At 34.7% G+C, this 20,282-nt stretch overlaps 1 protein-coding gene across 1 annotated transcript in view; it reads left to right on the top strand.

Annotated features, from left to right (window-relative positions):
- Window positions 1–720: 720 nt before the first annotated feature.
- Window positions 721–20,282, top strand: part of Sdb (SAXO downstream of blistered) — a 46,495-nt gene continuing 26,933 nt past the window's right edge. The window contains exon 1 of the mRNA XM_074143296.1: window positions 721–8,815. Coding sequence (XP_073999397.1) covers window positions 864–8,815 — 7,952 coding nt within the window. The 5' untranslated portion in view covers window positions 721–863. The remainder of the gene's footprint in view (window positions 8,816–20,282) is intronic.

Raw genomic sequence — 20,282 nt, forward strand, 5'->3', positions numbered from 1 at the left:
TACTGAATCAAAACTTTTTTTCAAAAATGGCTCATTCAATTTTATATAAATTTTCTACAAAAATCTAAAAATTCTACTTTTTCCCGTAAAATTTGTTTGAACAGTACATCTGGGAAAGGGAATCCTTTGTAAAAAGTCTTTTATTTTATTTAATAAATGGTCCTACATTCTGTGTCTGTTGAGGATTAAAATGTGTGGCTAAAACTCCATGTTTTTAACCGAAAGATCTTTCATTGATGCCAAATTTTTTTTATCAGCAGTATTATTTTATTATAATTGAAGTCCAACTATCTTGTTTGTTCAAATTTAAAAGTTTCACAAAAATTTAATTATGCGAATTGTGGTTTTAGAAAAAAATTTTGTGTTAGAGTTAGTGTTCGCAACAGATTATTATTCTTTTTTTTAATGATTCATTGTTATAATAATAATAATTTCTCACTAACATAAAGTGGACACACCTACACTTATAGTCCGTACAGTGTATGTTTGTGTAGGTTTGATTTTAATACAGCCAAGTGTAGGTCCATTCAATAAAAAGGAACACATACAGACAAACTAGAGTTTTAAAGAAATCTTCTTGTGTTAGTATTGTTGGTAGGTAGGAGAAAACAAGCCTTACTAAACTAACACACAGGAACGCTGAGTGGGATTTTACCACTTCCACTTTGAAACGTAGAGAGTGTTAAATTTGAAGGTCTCTTCACTGCGTGAAGTAGAATTATACTGTCAGTATAATCCGCGGGTGTATCGTGAACAGTTCGCAGTTGAAATATTGTTTAATTTTTAATATTTTTTTTTTTTTAATAATTTTAAATTTCCTCATTCACCACTCACCTCCTCTCCCCCCCAAAAAAACCCTCAAAATGCACCGAATTTCCCAAAAAAATGCGAAGAAAAAAAAATTATCAACTACATCTTCGACAGCGACAACAACTGTGACCACAAGTGCTAAAAAGTCAACTGAAACTTCAAAAAGTTCTAAATTAATTGGGTCTTTAAAGAAAATCATTTTAAAATCTGAAAAAGATGAAGCTGAAAAAGAGGATGAAAATCCACAAGAGAATCCATCGGAAAATGTAAGTAATATAGTAAATAATAATCAAATTAATGAAACATTTTTAGAAGCTGAACGTGAAAATTTACAAAAATTAATAAATTTAGAAAATTCTCAGATTTCACAAAAAAAGACTGAAAATTTAAATAAAAAAAATCAATCAAATGTGATAATCAAAAATTTTCCAGAACATACGCAAAAATATGATTTAGAAAGTAGTAAAAGTTTTGATGAAAATGTTAGCATAGTTGGTGGAAAACACGTCAAAACTGTGGACAAGTTTCATCATGATAGGCCAACCAGTGAAACTGTACTATATAAAGATAAAAAAGAATATAATGTTGATGAATTTAAGGAAACTTCACCTTTTTCACAAATTGAACCAACACTTTCTACTCAACAAACATCACGTACTTCAAAAACTTATCAAAGCCAACAGCAAAACGTGAAAATGATTGGTGGAAAAATTGTAAAAACTACAGAGGTAATTCATGAAAAACCAAGTAGTGAAATTATACAATATGAAGATCAGAAACATTTCCACGATGAGGAAAAACTTCATGATATTTCCCCTGATACTATGGTTACCCAAACGCAAGAAGGAATTTCTTCCCTACATTCATCACAAATTTCACGAAGTTATCAAAGCCAGAAAACCAGCAGTACCTCAACAAAGCAAAGTGTAAAAATGGTTGGTGGAAAAATTGTGAAAACTGAAGAGATAATTCCTGGACAACCAACCGATGAAACCATACAATATGAAGATGAAAAACAATTTCAAGATAACGAAAATCTTCAGGTATTTTCTCCTGAAACTAGGTATATCGTGCATGAAGGAGATTCCCAAAAACGAGAAGAAATTTCTCAACAATCTTCACAACAATCACAAATTTATCAAAGCCAGAAAACTACAACTTCAAGCAAGCAAAGCGTGAAAATGGTTGGTGGAAAAATTGTGAAAACTGAAGAGATATTTCATGAAAACCCAAAGAGTGAGATTAAACAACCTGAAGAACAGGAACATTTTCACAATGTGGAAAGGTTTTATGATACTTCTCCTGGCACTGCTGCTGTCCCTATTCAGGAAGGGATTTCATCCCTACAATCCTCACAAACTTATCAAAGCCATAAAGCTAGTAGTACGACAACTAAGCAACGCGTGAAAATGGTTGGTGGAAAAATCGTGAAGACTGAAGAGATAATTCCTGGACAACCAACCGATGAAACCATGCAATATGAAGTACAAAAGCAATATCATGACAGAGAAATGCTTTATGAAACTTCTCCTGAAGCTAGGCATGTCGTACATGAAGGAGTTTTACAAACAGAAGAAGGAATTTCGCAACAATCATCTCACCAATCACAAACTTATCAAAGCCAGAAAACTACAACTTCTAGCAAGCAAAGCGTGAAAATGGTTGGTGGAAAAATTGTGAAAACTGAAGAGATATTTCATGAAAGCCCAAAGGGTGAAATTAAGCAATCTGAAGATCAAAAACAATTTATTGACAGTGAAATGTTTTATGAAACGTCTCCTGAATCTAGGCATATCGTACATGAAGGAGTTTCCCGAACACATGAAGGGATTTCGCAACATTCTTCACAAACGTATCAAAGCCATAAAACTAGTAGCACGACAACTAAGCAAAGCGTGAAAATGGTTGGTGGAAAAATCGTGAAGACTGAAGAGATAATTCCTGGACAACCAACCGATGAAACCATGCAATATGAAGTTCAAAAACAATTTCATGACAAAAAAACGTTTTATGAAACTTCTCCTAAAACCAGGCATATCGTACATGAAGGAGTTTCCCACACCCAAGAAGGAATTTCGGAACAGTCATCTCACCAATCACAAACTTATCAAAGCCAGAAAACTACAACTTCAAGCAAGCAAAGTGTGAAAATGGTTGGTGGGAAAATCGTGAAAACTGAAGAAATCATTCATGAAAGACCAAGCAGTCAAAGTGTACAATATGAAGAACAGAAATATTTTCATGATGTGGAAAAATTTCCTGAAACTTCTGAAACTAAATACAATGTCCAAAAAGGAGTTCCCCAAACACAGCAAAATACATCCATAACTACACGAACTTATGAAACGCAAAAAGGCACAACCTCAACCAAAGAAAGCGTGAAAATGGTTGGTGGAAAAATTGTGAAAACTGTAGAAGAATTTCATGATATACCTGAAACTGTACCAGAAATTAGGGAAATCCTCTACACAAAGGAAAAGCTGCCAATAAAAGAATATATTGTTGAAGATGGGAAAATTATAAGATCTGAATCCGAAGACTCCAAGACAAATACTGTGGTTCCCGGGAAATCTACGAGTGACTTTATAAAGCAAGAATCTGCATCAACTGTTTGGAAAATAGATAGTCAAGAAGTAACCGGAAGCCCAAGAAAATCTGAAAAAAGTGGTCCAGTGCATGTGCCGGAAAGTAGTATTAGAAAAACTACAAAACTTGTTGGCGGGAAATTGATTACAACTACAGAGATTGTAGAAGATGACAAATTCAAAACTAAATATGGAAAGCCTCTGGATCAAACTCAGGAAAAATCTAAAAAACCATACGATGAAGTGAGAATTACTGAAGAATTTATTGAAACAGAAGAAGGTGATGGGCACCACGTGAGAAATTTGGACTATTACTACCAAAAGGGTCAGATTCCAGAACAAAGGACACCTGGAAAAGATGTACTTCCAAGTGACGGAACTACAGAAGTTAAAATTCGAAAACCTGGAGGTGAAGGCGTTCCAGACGATAGATCTCCAAGAACAGGGGAAGAACCTGATGGCAGCAGGCCTCGTCTTTATGGTGGTAAAATTGTCAAATCTGATTTGATTACAGATCAAAAGAAATCACCAGATCTGCCTGGAAGAACACCACAAGAGAAAAAACTCCCGATGAGAAGAGCTCCTGAAGGTGAAAGTACATTTGAAGACGAACTCTCAACAGAGGTTAGAACCTACAAGCAATCTAAAGAAAGCAAAACAACCGAATCGACAACTTCAACAGTAAGAATGGTAGGCGGTAAAATTATAAAATCAGAAACAATAACAACAGATGAAAGAAGGCCACGAGATCAATTAAGTCCAGATAGAAGAAGTCCCGAAGGTAAGCCACGAAAAACAACTCCAGATCATCATGGAAAACCTGAATATGAGATATCACCTGACGGTAGACCTCAAAAATCTATAGATAAACTTGATGACAGAAATCTGGGTACTGTCGAAAGAACAGTTCAAGAAACCACAACAACAGTTAGAATGGTAGGTGGTAAAATAATAAAGTCTGAAGACGTGGTTACGGACGGAAAAATACCTCGTACTATACCTAGTCAAGTAGGCCGGAAGCCAGGAGAACAACCTAAACAGTTTGGCAGAAGGCATGGAGATGAAGACATTCTGGAACATAGACCAAATAGACCTGGTGATGAGAGAACACCAGAAGGCCGACTTCTAAAACCAGGATATGAGACAACAGCAAAAGGTATTACTCAGAGACCAGACGATATAAGATCACAAGATACCACAGAAAGAACTCTCCAAGAATCCACAACTGTTAGAACTATAAGAAGTAAAATCGTAGAATCTGATGAAGAAATGACTGATAAAAGAAGACCTCTAGAAGAATCAATATCAGATGGTAAGAGTCCAAGGGACTGGAAGACACCAGAGAAAGGAAAACCTCATACCTCTGAAGACAGTAGAAAACTTAGAGAAGGCCAAGCACCAGAAAGTGCGCCTCAAAGACCTAGGGATAAACTCTCACCCATCAATAAGAGAGAACAAGATTCTACAGAAACTTCTGTTGAAGAAATCTCAAGAACAGTAAGAATGATAGGTGGTAAACTCATCAAAACTGAAGAAGTAATTACGAATGAAAGAATACATAAAGGTACACCTAGTCCAGATGTTAAGAAGAAAGAAGATGAACCATCACCATTTGATACTACTCCAGAAGGTAGACCTCGAAGACCAGGTGCTTTTGAACCTTCCCAACCTGGTAGAAGACCAGGAGACAAGGGAACTCCAGAAGGAAGAAGTCAAAAACCAGATGATAGAAGACCATATGATACGACAGAAAAAACAGTTCAAGAGTCAACAACAACTGTTAGAATGATAGGTGGTAAAATTGTAAAAACAGAAGATTTTATAACACATGAGAGAGGACCTCGTGATACACCTAGTCCACTTTCTAAGAAACCTGGAGAAGAACCTACGCCACTTGGTATAAGACCTAGAGATGAGGGAACTCCCGAAGGTAGACCGCGTCGACCAGAAGAAGAGACAACTCCAGAACGTAGACCTCGAAGACCCGGTGATAAGGAACCTACGCCTCTTGGTAGAAGACCTGGTGATGACAAAACAGCAGAAGATAGACCTCGAAGACCTGGAGCTGAAGAACCTTTCCAAACTGATAGAAGACCAGGAGACAAGGGAACGCCAGAAGGTAGAAGTCAAAAACCTGATGATACAAGACCACGCGATACGACAGAAAAAACAGTGCAGGAGACAATAACAACTGTTAGAATGATTGGTGGCAAAATTGTAAAATCTGAAGAAGTTATAACACACGAAAAAGGACCTCGTGATACATTTAGTCCAGTTTCTAAGAAACCTGGAGAAGAACCTACGCCACTTGGTATAAGACCTAGAGATGAGGGAGCTCCCGAAGGTAGACCGCGTAGACCTGAAGATGACACAACTCCAGAAGGTAGACCTCGAAGACCCAATGATAAGGAACCTACGCCACATGGTAGAAGACCCAGAGACGAGGGAACTCCAGAAGGTAGAACTAGAAGACCTGAAGATGACACTATAACAGAAGACAGTCCTCAAAGACCTGGTTCTAAAGAACCGTCCGAACCTGGTAGAAGACCTGAATATAAGGGAACTCCGGAAGGGAGAACTCAAAAACCAGATGATAGAAGACCATATGATACGACAGAAAAAACAGTTCAAGAGTCAACAACAACTGTTAGAATGATAGGTGGTAAAATTGTAAAAACCGAAGAGTTCATAACACATGAAAGAGGACCTCATGATACAACTAGTCCAGTTTCTAAGAAACCTAGAGAAGATTCTACGCCACTTGGTAGACGACCTAGAGATAAAGAAACTCCAGAAGATAGAACTCGACGACCTGAAGATGGGACAACTCCCGGAGGTAGACCTCGAAGACCTGGTTCTGAGGAACATACGCCTCTTGGTAGAAGACCTGGTGATGAAAAACATGTAGAAGATAGACCTCGAAGACCTGGTGCTGAAGAACCTTCCCAACCTGATAAAAGATCTGTATATCAGGGAACACCAGAAGATAGAAGTCAAAAACCTGATGACAGAAGACCACGCGATACGACAGAAAAAACAGTACAGGAGTCAACAACAACTGTAAGAATAATTGGTGGTAAAATTGTAAAAACTGAAGATTTTATAACACATGAGAGAGGACCTCGTGATACACCTAGTCCAGTTTCTAAGAAACCTGGAGAAGAACCTATGCCACTTCGTAGAAGACCTGGTGATGAGAGAACTCCCGAAGGTAGACCGCGTAGACCTGAAGATGACACAACTCCAGAAGATAGACCTCGAAGACCCGGTGATAAGGAACCTACGCCACTTGGTAGAAGACCTGGAGACGAGGGAACTCCAGAAGGTAGAACTCGAAGACCTGAAGACGACACTACACCAGAAGATAGTCCTCGGAGACCTGGTTCTAAAGAACCTTCACAACCTGGTAGAAGACCTGGATATAAGGGAACCCCGGAAGGTAGAACTCAAAAACCAGATGATAGAAGACCATATGATTCGACAGAAAAAACAGTTCAAGAGTCAACAACAACTGTTAGAATGATAGGTGGTAAAATTGTAAAAACTGAAGATTTTATAACACATGAGAGAGGACCTCGTGATACACCTAGTCCAGCTTCTAAGAAACCTGGAGAAGATTTTACGCCACTTGGTAGACAACCTAGAGATAAAGAAACTCCAGAAGATAGAAAACGACGACCTGAAGATGGGACAACACCCGAAGGTAGACCTCGAAGACCTGGTTCTGAGGAACCTACGCCTCTTGGTAGAAGACCTGGTGATGAAAAACCAGTAGAAGATAGACCTCGAAGACCTGGTGCTGAAGAACCTTCCCAACCTGATAGAAGATCTGTATATCAGGGAAGCCCGGAAGGTAGAACTCAAAAACCAGATGATAGAAGACCATATGATTCGACAGAAAAAACAGTTCAAGAGTCAACAACAACTGTTAGAATGATTGGTGGTAAAATTGTAAAAACCGAGGAGTTTATAACACATGATAGAAGACCTCATGATACACCTAGTCCAGGTTCTAAAAAACCTGGAGAAGATTCTACACCACTTGGTAGACAACCTAGAGATAAAGAAACTCCAGAAGATAGAAAACGACGACCTGAGGATGGGACAACACCCGAAGGTAGACCTCGAAGACCTGGTTCTGAGGAACCTACGCCTCTTGGTAGAAGACCTGGTGATGAAAAACTAGTAGAAGATAGACCTCGAAGACCTGGTGCTGAAGAACCTTCCCAACCTGATAGAAGATCTGTATATCAGGGAACACCAGAAGATAGAAGTCAAAAACCTGATGACAGAAGACCACGCGATACGACAGAAAAAACAGTACAGGAGTCAACAACAACTGTTAGAATGATTGGTGGTAAAATTGTAAAAACTGAAGATTTTATAACACATGAGAGAGGACCTCGTGATACACCTAGTCCAGTTTCTAAGAAACCTGGAGAAGAACCTATGCCACTTCGTAGAAGACCTGGTGATGAGAGAACTCCCGAAGGTAGACCGCGTAGACCTGAAGATGAGACAACTCCAGAACGTAGACCTCGAAGACCCGGTGATAAGGAACCTACTCCACTTGGTAGAAAACCCGGAGACGAGGGAACTCCTGGTGATAAACCTCAAAGACCTGGAGATAAGATAGTTCCAGCAGATAGACCTCGTAAACCTGGTGTTGAGGAGCCGTCTCCTCTTGGTAGAAGACCTGGTGATGAGAGAACTCCAGAAGGTAGACCTCGGCGACCTGGTGATGACAAAACCTCTGAAGATATAATTCGACTACCTACTGATGAATCTAGGGAACCTCAACAGCTAACTCCTTTAAAACCTACGGATGATCGTACGTTGAAAGAGACCACATCCACAGTACGCATGATCGGGGGAAAAATCGTTAAATCCGAAACGAAAACCAGTCGTAAATTAACTAGACAAGGTGAACGCACCATTATTAGGAAAATTATCGGCCCAGATGGTACTGTACGTGAAGAAGTAGTTACTGAAAGGCTTGATTTTCCAGATGTTGTAGAGGGCACGGTTAGCCGTACAGGACTTAGCACTTTAGAAGTGAAGACACTGGATTCCCAGAATATTGAGGAAATCCGGACTAAATCCTTACCTGAAGAATCTAAGTATCCTCGAGAACCCAAAGAACCTAAACAACCTGCTGAACCTAAAGAACCCAAACATCCTGCTGAGCCTAAAGAACCTAAACATCCTGCTGAGCTTAAAGAACCCAAACAACCTGCTGAGCCTAAAAAACCTAAACATCCTGCTGAGCCGAAAGAACCCAAACAACCAGTTACTTTAGAGATTACTGATAAAACCCATATCGATCGGAAAATCGTCACGAAAGATACGACTCATGTTGAAGACATCAGGAAAACTACTACCGTCAAAGAGCAGTGCATCTGTGAGATTTGTACTTGTGGGTAAGTATACTTTTATTTCCCTTAACAAATTATTAGGCTAGAATATTACCTTGTAATAATTCATTAATTATTTAAATATTCCCTACAAAAAAAAAGATACTTTTGATGGAAGCGTGACGTCACAACTTCTCTAGAATCCTATTAAAATCAATATTTTAATAATTTTAAAAAAATTTCAAACTAAGAGAAAGATATAAATAAGTACAGTTCATATTTTGGTGAGATTCTTTTTTTGAAATATGAAAACTCAAAAAAACCCTCACACTTTCATTGAACTAATATTCTTGGTTAGACTTTTCATACACAAAAATATTATTATACTTAACATAGATTACAGCTTATTTTCTCGCATTCCTAATAACACCACTTAAATAAATTTTGCTAGCAATTATACATTTCTAATAAAAATTACAGATTTACATATAAGTAGTTTGTTTTACAAAATTAATTTTTAAAAAAAAATGATGGCAACTTTTTGCAGAGAAAGAGCTAAAATGTAATAAATGTGCTCAGTATGAAGTAGCACTTCCAGACAACATCGTTTTATCATAAATTAATTTTTTTTTGTTAAATACTTTATTCATATTAATATTATACTGATGATGGAACCGTATATTACAACGATAAGGCATTTTAAAAGGCAAGTCTACTCCCATTTTTCTCCCAAAAGTGTCCATAAGTGTATTTACCTAGAAAAAATGTTTCAAATAAATTTGTAAGATCTGCCTGTATACAATTTGTGTAACAAATTCTTATTTTAATAAATAAAACAACATTGGAGTTATTTACAGGAAAATTTATTTAAAAAACTGAAAAAATCCATTCAGTAAAGTGGCATTTTATTATCTTAATGTTTGTATAAAGTACAATTAATAGCAAGGTCACGGTAGCCGAGCGGTTAGAGGCAAGTATTACTAAGCTAAGAAGATGTATTTGTGGTATTGGGTTCGATCCCCCGGTCTGGGTCTAATATTTTTATTTAATGTTTAATAAGAATAACTTTTACTTAAGTATGATTAGTTAGTTGCCTCCGTCCACGACACTAATACATAAGTGTCTACAGTAAAGCCCTACTGAAAAAGAGGTATTACTACTTTACATTGTCTGCTGAACTTTTCCTTTCTTCGCGTACACATACATAACTTACATAAAAACAGTTAATGAGAAAATCGCAAAAAGCAGACCTGAATAAAAGTGGGGGCTACTTTGTTTTAATATTTTGCATCTATACTCCTTAAAATCAATTCTTGCACTTTCGGCAATCTTCTGGTTATTTAAGTTACGCTGATTCACGTAGAAAATTAAGGCTCGATTTCTATATAAAAAGAAAAAAAAAAAACCTTAAAACGTATGATACACATGTCGCTTGAATTTAAATTTCTCTTTCGATCATTTTCAAAAATTTGGACAAGCGATTCAAATTCAAGGAAGGAAATTTCGGAAATATTAGGCCTTCCAGATTTTTTTTAAATTTATTTTTGAATTTCCCAATGTTTTTGAAGCTCATGAACACGATTTATTTATTTTAATATCTGGTCTTAACACTTTTCACGACTTTGTTTATAATTTTTTAAATTTTGTTGGTGAAATAATATAAGGAAAAAATTGTCAAATTTTTCGATTATACGTTTTTACCCTAAATTCATCTTATAATGTTCCGTTATTATTAATTTACAAATTTTTAAAAATTGTTTGCCTATTTTTTGTTTATCTTAGCCGGTCTGTATGTGGCGAGGTTATCTAAAATTATGGGAAAAATCACTGTAAAGTTATAAATTATTAATTTATTATTATTAAATTATTATAAAGAAGGTTATTTATGAGTTATTAGTTATAATTAATTGTCTGAAAAACTGCTTCAACTTATTTATTGTTATCTTCGCATAATAAACCATTCATTTAGATGAGTACTTTTAAAATTGAAGATAAGATAAAATAAACAAAGTGCCATATAACTGGATCATTTTTTCATTTTTATAAAAAGATTTTTTTGAAAAATCGCTCGAACAATTTTCTTAAAACTTATTACACTTATATTAGTTAGTTCATATGAAGTTTCTTGAATCTCTTAAATACTATTATGAAGTTTAAACGTATTGCTAAAATAGAGTTTGAAGAAAATTCCTTAACCCTAAAATATTCCTTTACACAATGGATTATTCACTTTGTGGGAAAATGAATCTCAAGCTCTTCTGTAAATTTCCAATATATATGTACATTAAATACAAATAGAGTTAATAATTTTTGCTTGCAATCATTTTACTGAGAAAATTCTTTTTTTAGAAAATTCCTTGGATTGGGTTTGGGAAAGCTTTCTTGTTAGGTTGCTTTTTGGTATAATTAACTGCTAACAATATATTCATTTGCCTAAAGTAATGTATATTTTTTACCAAAAAGACTGCCTTGCATGTGTGCAACTTTTAAGCAAAAATCAATAAAGACAAAATTGAAACCATCAAATCCTGAATAACTAAAATAACTAAAAGTAAAGTGAAAGTAACTAAAATATAGAATAATTATAATAAAATGTATACAAACAGTTATATAATTAATAATTTAAAATTAAAAGAACAACTAGTTGATTACAACTTACTCTAATTATATGAACTAGAAACTTACAGTGCCTAAAATTAAAATTACAAAGAAAAAAAAAACATTTAATTAAATTCTAATTTACTTGAATTTATACATAAAGCACACGTTTTCACTTGCTATTGTAGCCTTAGCTGGTGAAGAGCTTGAATTGTGTAAAGAAAAATATTATTTATTCTTTCTCTGGAGCTTCAAACTAAAAGATTTACAAATCTATCAGAATAAGTGAAATATTTAGACAACCACCTGTCACGTAAAAATGCTAGCTGGGAGGTAGTTTAGATAAAAATGTACAAGATTATCACCACCTGATTTACAAATTATGTAATTTTTATCTGGTTAAACTTATATTTATTATCATTTATATGTGTAGAGGTGGAAATATTTTGGAAGATAATAATGCTGGCCAATCAAATCTGGGCTATTACCGATATTTTATTTATAAACAGTTTAATTGACTAACGCGAGTGTAATTTACAAACTGTACAATACTAGCAAGAATTGAATTTGATTCAAACGTTGGGAATTGGAAGAGAATTTGTGAGTTTGGAATCTTGAGATAGTAGTAAAAAGAAACTCATGTCAGTTTAGAATCTTGAGATAGTAGTAAAAAGAAACTCATGTAAGTTTGGAATCTTGAGATAGTAGTAAAAAGAAACTCATGTGAGTTTAGAATCTTGAGATAGTAGTAAATAGAAACTCATGTAAGTTTGGAATCTTGAGATAGTAGTAAAAAGAAACTCATGTTTTTCATATCAGATTTTGTTTTGCTTTGTGATTTCTATTAATTCATTTGTTTTTTGTTTTTTTCAAAACAACGTGAGGTCTAAATGAATCAGTTTTTTCCCAGTATCTCAAAAAAAAAAAAAGGTTCTCACGATTTTCTTTAAAACTTTAAAGTATTCTAAGCACCTATTTTAATTGGTAGAGTAGATAAAAATATGGCCTATTCCTTAGGCTCTGCATCCAAAAGATACTCATTGTGCCAAAAACTTTGCAGATGTACTATTAGGAAACCCAATGTGGGCGATTTTAACCTATTGGCGAAGGGGCAATGATGAATTACCAGATTTCTACAATACATAAAAACCGTACTAGATTTTTGTTTTTTGAAGGAAGATAATCCAAGATAAGGTCGAATAAAATATAATGAACATAATTTCTTTGATTCACTATATGCAAGCCATTTAGATGCGCACATTGTTCTTAACATGTTCGAGAATGCACCATAGTCGAAGCTCGCTTTACTATTTTAGTTTAATAACTAATTAAATATTTTTCATTTTAATGTGATTGGGAGAAACTGTAGGAGAATCAAATATGTAGGAGATAGGTTTTTATATTTGTTTAGTAGTTAGTTAGTAACAAAATAACCTCTGCGAGAAACTGCAACACTCAGTGAAACGTTATTACCGTAGTCAATTAAATTAACTCTAGTCAGCTTAATACTAGGTTATTTTCTAAACAGCAATACCATGAGGGTTTTTAAGGATTGAACCTCTCTGATAGTGCATGAAAAACAAAATAATAATGGTTTTTCCTATAACAAAAAAAAATTGAACTGTAACGCAGTCTTTTACCATTATTAAGGACATTCAAGCTGAAAGTCAAGATTCAATTGTTCAAATCCTTCATATCTGTACAGAAACATGAATTCATCACTTTATTATTATCATTTACTTTATCACTATTATTCGTTAACTACATCACGGAGATTCAGTACATTGTCACTTTCTGCGATACATATTGCCAAAGGCTTGTGAACTTCTTTGTCATTTACAGCTAACTGTGGACAACAGGTTAACTAAATCTTTAGCCCTAAAACACTACTGACACTCTAGAAATGGATTGTTATGCTGTAATCCGGGCCTGGATCCGGTAGTCCGGATACTCAAGCACAAATTTTAATTTTAAAAGTATAGAAATAGAAAAAGTATAGGTTATAAAAGTGTAGAAATAAAAACAAGAAAGAAAGCAACCTTTATTTAGAAATTACATTGAATAATATAATTATTAACAAATAAAATCTTATTTAGATAAATAAAAGAAATAAAAAACATAATATTATGATTACATGAAAAACCAGGACAATCAACAGCCCGAGGTGCTATCTCGTTTTACCTCTTACTTTTTGATCAGCCTCCATTATTCGACAGTATTCTTTTCAGTTCAATGTGGCCGCACTTAATATAAGGAACATGCATGACCTAGGGCGGTATATCGACGGAAAATTTTAATTAGTTGCCATTTTATTGTTGGGCTTCAAGCCCCGTCTGAGAAAAAAAATAGGCAATTACTTTACCTTCTACTATAAGGCATTTATTTGAAAAATTACCAGCGCATATATTAAAGTAATATCGTTCTCTGGTGAAAGCATTGTATATAACATTCTCAGGGGTCTGAAAAGCAGTTAACGTGCTAAAAATTGGACGTAAATTTACATTAGGTAAGTTCCCGTAAATGGTTAGTCAGCCTAGGCTAAAGCAATTCAGGGAATTTATACTCAGTCACAAACAAAGAAATAATCAACTGTGAAGAGCAATACACGGTTATGCACTACCTACCGTATGAAACAAAAACAATGCCATTTGTTTACTTATCAGTTGAAAGCTTGAAGATTGCCTAGTCCAGAAGTCGAAAGCTTGGCAAAATTGTATGAAACAAAAACAATGCAATTTGTTTACTTATCAGTTGAAAGCTTGAAGATTGCCTAGTCCAGAAGTCGAAAGCTTGGCAAAATCGTATGAAACAAAAACAATGCCATTTGTTTACTTATCAGTTGAAAGCTTGAAGATTGCCTAGTCCAGAAGTCGAAAGCTTGGCAAAATCTTATGAAACAAAAACAATGCCATTTGTTTACTTATCAGTTGAAAGCTTGAAGATTGCCTAGTCCAGAAGTCGAAAGCTTGGCAAAATTAAATTAAAAAAAAGTAAGACTGAAAATGGCTATAATTTCTCTTCTCTCTTGGTTGAATCAATCAACCACAAAAAGAAATTAAAATAATAGTAATAACAATTACAATAACAATAATAATAATATTAATATAAATAACAATAATAATAATCTTCTACTGAAGTACTTAACTGAACCTATTCATTTATTTGTTTATGTTAAACAGATTTTGTCGAACAATATCGTACACTTTAAGCGCCACGATAGCCGAGCGGTTTGAGGCGTAACCTATTAAGCTGATATATATAGTGGTTCTGGGTTCGATTCCCATACTTAGGCCTTGGATTTTTTTATTAAATGGTTAACGTGAGTTTCCAGTAAAATTATGTTTGTTGCTAATCGTATCCGTCCTTTGACAACAAATTTCTTAGTTGGATGTTAAAGCCTGTATGAAAATTTTTTGTTAAAACAAAACAAATTGAGCTACAGCGTTTTTCTTTAAACTTTTAATATTGATTGAGCATAATATTTATTCCGAAAATTGTATTTAAAGCATTTTCTTCCAGGGAATTCGATTTATTCTGGTAACGGGGTGATTTGGACATTTCTATAGTTCTATCACTGAAGTGATATTTAAATATTTAACAAAATGTTCAAAATTAAGAAGATTTACATTCTGATAGTGTCACTTCCCTAGACAATTTTTTTTTTGGTACAAATACATTTTCAAAAAAAATGTTACTTAAACTGCAGTAGGAGAAATTGGTGTTTACATCAGATTTTTTGTTATCTATGATGTAAATATGTAAATATAAACTACGTTTACGTAAATAAATACATTTAAAGTAAATTTAAGTGAATTATCTAGAGATAAGATTTAATGTTTAATTAAAAATCAATTGAAGTACTCAAATTGTAGTTGGAATATGGGTGTTTACGTGGAATTGACTAAACCAACAGAGATTTTATACAAATTATTACTCATGAAAATGAGTAAACGCGAAATTAAATTGAATTAACGTTATGTGTTACTTAAATTCCCACGATCTGTGGCTATTTCTTTGTTAGACGATTGCCTCTAGCCCGTAGTATTAAACCTGGTCACTGGCCACATTTAAGAATAAGAACAAAAGCTAAGGCTAATTATATAGTTGAGATTTTTCTGCATATAATGCGTGAAAACAACGTTAGAACCTTGAATGAACTGCTGCTAGCTCGTTAAATACTATCTCAGAGAGATAACAAGCTCGCATCAGAAATATTAATGCGAACAATAATGTCATATTCGTAGTTTATCTCGGGCAACAGTATTTATATCAAGCAAAATCTGTTTGTCGCGTTACGTGGGGAAAAAAAAATTGGTAATAATAATACCAATAAAAAGTTCAAATTTAATAAAACTGTTATGTTTACGTGAAAAGCAAAAACTACAGAAGGCTTGATAGGTCATCTATCTGACTTTAAGTTTATGATCAGGGACATCAATTGAATAGCTTTCAAATAAGACTACATTATTAAGTCTATCACACTTGTTTCATCTTGAACTAATAGAATTGGAGAGAATACATCATAGCTCATAGAATAAAGCGCACAATTAAAAATTCAACCTAGTGGCCAATTATTGAAGCTTTAGAAGTAGCCTAAATGTCTATCTAGTTTTTTTAATTCTTTTTTTTTTTTACGCTATGTTTCAGAATACTTCCTTTTAAATTGGTACCACTGAGACTAAACTCTACACTCACACGACCACTTTATATTGAAAAATGGCGGTCGATTGTAATCATCACCTTTTCTTTTGGTGCTATTAACTAAAAATTGTAACGGTGATAAGTGGAAATTTGAAGAATGATTTAAGAAAAGATATTTTAAAAACTTCTCAGATATTTTGTAAATTGCGCAACATTTAGAAATCTCAAATTAATGAATTTAAACGAAAACTGTTGGCAAAGAATTTCACCTCGGCACAGAATAAATAGTTATGAGCTTATTAACATCGAGCCATTAATAACAGCTAAAAGGTTAATAGAAAACGTTAAAATTGTAACCTATAAAGCAATTGTTAAATCAATTAAAGAACAAAGTACTGAAGAAACTAACATTTTTTTTTAATTTTTTTTTTTTTTTTGGTGTTGGTCTAGTGGTTATGAGAGTGTCTTTGTAAATGGGAGGTCCCTAGTTCGAATCCCGCGTATAGCTACTTTTGATTTGTTAGAAAAAATATATATTAATATGTGGTAGGCGCCACGGTAGCCGAGCGGTTAAGAGGCGAGACCTGCAAAGCTAATATGCATTGTGTGGTACTGGGTTCGATTCCTGGTCTTTAGGCCTTGGATTTTATTTAATGGTTAATAAAAAAAATTCAAAGTAAAGTATGTTTGCTAGTCGCCTCCGTCCACGACACCTAATTGGTAGTTGGACGTAAAGCCCGCCTGAAAAAATAGACGATTACTTTACTTTGTTTTACATTATCTGTAGGCAGTAATTTTCACAGAACTAATTCTAATCTTTTTCAATTCCATACGGAGAACATATTCTGCCCTAATACCTGGGTGAACGCCAGGTAAATCCCTAGAAGAGAAGGTGCTAGCAGATTCTTTAAACCTTAAACACCTCCTACAACGTATTTTTCTGTCCACCATTCGACATTTATGTAAGGCTATTGAGAATCAAATGTCCTCTAAAGATTGCGAAAGGCAAAAATTGGTAGAGCTACTTCAATGTGACTTTCTTCTAAACTCGGAGCGTCCGTATACGAACGACACACTATCACCTTCGTTCATCTTTCGGCACGTCAATTGGCGCCTTAGATTGGTCAAGAATCTAATCTACCCACTCTTTGCTCTCTCCTAAACACTAAACATCTTTTCCAGATGTCCGGTGAAATACTTCCTTTGCGATCTTCCAGCCAGATGTATAGCTGTGAGATTGAGGTTTAGAGGCGCCACTGTAGCCGAGCGGTTAAAGGCGAGACCTGTAAAGCTAATATGTGTTATGGTACATGGGTTCGATTCCCGGACTCTTGGTCTTGGATTTTATTTAATGGTTAATAAAAAAAATGTACAGTAAAGCATGTTTGCTAGTCGCCTCCGTCCACGACACCTAATTTGATAGTTGGACGTTAAGCCCTGCCTGAAAAATTAGGCTATTACTTTACTTTACTCTGAGTTAGCCGTAGAACACCACCAGTAGAATCTAACAACATTTCTTATTCCATTAAATGCTATGGTTCTTATCTGCTTAATTGGCCCTGACCAACTACGCTGTCTTTATTGTTTCTGCGGCTCGACTCCCCCTTCTTGAATAATTGACCTCCTTCTGCTCTACGTATAAGTAAACTACATAAATACAAAAAAAATTAAAATTGCATAAAGTTCGGGTTATATTCAAATTGGTTATTACCAGGATTACCAAACTGTAACTTCACGATCAAAAATAAATCTATCAACCAGAAACACAATTTTTCTGAATAGACTATTATTTTATTTATTTGCTATTTTATTTAAAACTAGTGCATTGATTTTACGAATTAGTTTATTGGGTCTTATTGAGAAATATGTATTTGTGCCGTTTATTTTGAAAGTGGGACAAGTCTATTTTTTGTTATTTCGAGCTATTTAAGGTTTTGCGGTTCAATAAATTTAAAAATATTGGTAAATATTAATAGACATATTTTGGGTATTTTGTGGTGTTAGATAATGTAAGTTTATAATCCAATAGTGTTTATAGTGCTGGCTAAGGAAAATAAAGGTTTTATTATAACTAAATGGACTTGCCTCACTTTCAAAATTAATGAATTATTGTAATCGTTGATTTAAATGGATAATATTTCAGTCGTATCAGTCTTTTTTTAACTATAAAAACAAAATACTATTCAAATTAATATAAATATTTATTCATTTGATAAAAATTGAAATAAAACAAAGGTGATGGTTAGGGAGATGTCGTCGCTTCGACGGTTTTTCATCTTCACCATACAGCAACCGGAGTTAAATTTTACTGTTTGTGGTTAAATAATTTCAACCTAAGATGGACTTGCACCATTTTCAAATTAAACATATTTACAATATTGTTAAGAGCTAAAACTTCCATCTCCCAAATATTAGGATTCTGAATTTTTTTGACTCTAAATTGTTTATAGATAAAAAGATCATACTAAATTTTATCTATAATTACCATTATCTTCATTTTTTTTTTCAAAAATGGATTTGCCCCACTTTCAAAATAAACGGCTCATTTATTATACTTACACTTTAGACAAACTCAAAGTAGAAAGCCAGATTCGAGTATCGAATTTACAAGGCACTGAAAATCAGTTCTACAAATGGTTATTACCACATAGGCACCAAAACAACTCAGCACGATGTGCAATCTAAGTAGAATTGAAACACTGGAGTACTTTCTCTTTGTCTGTCCGCTGTATTCAACACTGAGAAGATACTAACAGGGCGGAGTTCCTCCAAAAAGTGTCCCCATTAATAAATATTATCAAAATAAACTCATATGATCACCTAAATAAGATCTACCATTATGTAATGGAATCATTAAAGCTGAGATCATTTTGTAATAAACAAATGAAGAAATAGAGTTTGGCTAGAATGTTTATGTTAAGTTATATTTAATTTACATTAAGAATCATTATTATTATCTTTTCTTTAAATAGGAATGTTTAATTCATTTTATTATTAAAAATAATAACATTTACAATTACGAGGGTCGTTTGAAAAGTTCGTGCAAAGTCAGAGAGATAGCACTACTGGCGCGTATCGAGGTTATGTTTAGTTAGTAGCATCTCTTGGAAGAACACACACCAAGTTTCAGCCAGATCGGTCTATTTCTTTGTGTTTGGCATTCGTTTGAATCGAGGAAGTCGAGTGATTTTCAAAAAATGGACGAAAAAGAATTTCGTGTGTTGATTAAACACTACTTTAGGAAAGGCAAAACGCCTCAGGAGACTAAAGAGAAGCTTGATAAACATTATGGTGACTCTGCACCTTCGATTAAGAACAGTTTATAAGTGGTTTCAAAATTTTCGGAGTGGCCATATGGGCACAAGTGACGCTGAACGTTTTGGACGCCCTGTTGAGGTTACTACTCCAGAAATCATTGATAAAATCCATGATATGGTGATGGATGACAGAAGAGTGAAGGTGCGTGAGATTGCTAGTGCTGTGGGCATCTCGAATGAACGGGTACATAATATTTTGCATCAACATTTGGACATGACAAAGCTATCCGCAAGATGGGTGCCGCGATTGCTCACGCTTGACCAAAAACGAAATCGTGTGAAGTGTTGCAAGGACGGTTTGCAGCTGTTCCAGAAGAATCCGCAGGACTTTAAGCGTCGTTTCGTCACTGTGGATGAAACATGGATACATCACTACACTCCTGAGACCAAAGAACAATCTAAACAATGGGTTACCAAGGGGGAATCTGCGCCAAAAAAGGCGAGGACCGTTCCTTCGGCCGGAAAGATTATGGCGACTGTCTTTTGGGATTCGCAAGGAATAATCCTGATCGACTATCTGGAAAAGAGTAAAACTATTACAGGTGCATATTATTCATAGTTATTGGACCGTTTGAAAACCGAGCTGCAAGAAAAACGCCCACGATTGGCCCACAAAAAAAGTCCTTTTCCATCACGACAACGCACCAGCTCACACCTCAGCAGTTGTGGTCGCAAAATTAATGGAAATAGGGTTCTAACTCGTTTCACATCCCCCCTAATCTCCAGACTTGGCTCCCTCGGACTACTATTTGTTCCCCAATATGAAGAAATGGCTGGCGGGAAAAAGATTTTATTCAAACGAGGAGGTGATTGCAGAAACGAATGGCTATTTTTCAGACTTGGACAAATCCTATTATTCGGAAGGGATCAACAAACTAGAGCAGCGTTGGACGAAGTGTATAAGCCTAAAAGGAGACTATGTTGAAAAATAAAAAAGGTTTACCCCAAAAAATTAAGTAGTTTTTATTTTTGCACGG

The sequence above is a fragment of the Rhodnius prolixus genome, unplaced genomic scaffold (genome assembly GCF_049639745.1).
Source record: "Rhodnius prolixus isolate KJV_2025 unplaced genomic scaffold, Rpr scaffold_12, whole genome shotgun sequence".
Classification (NCBI taxonomy): Eukaryota; Metazoa; Arthropoda; class Insecta; order Hemiptera; family Reduviidae; genus Rhodnius; species Rhodnius prolixus.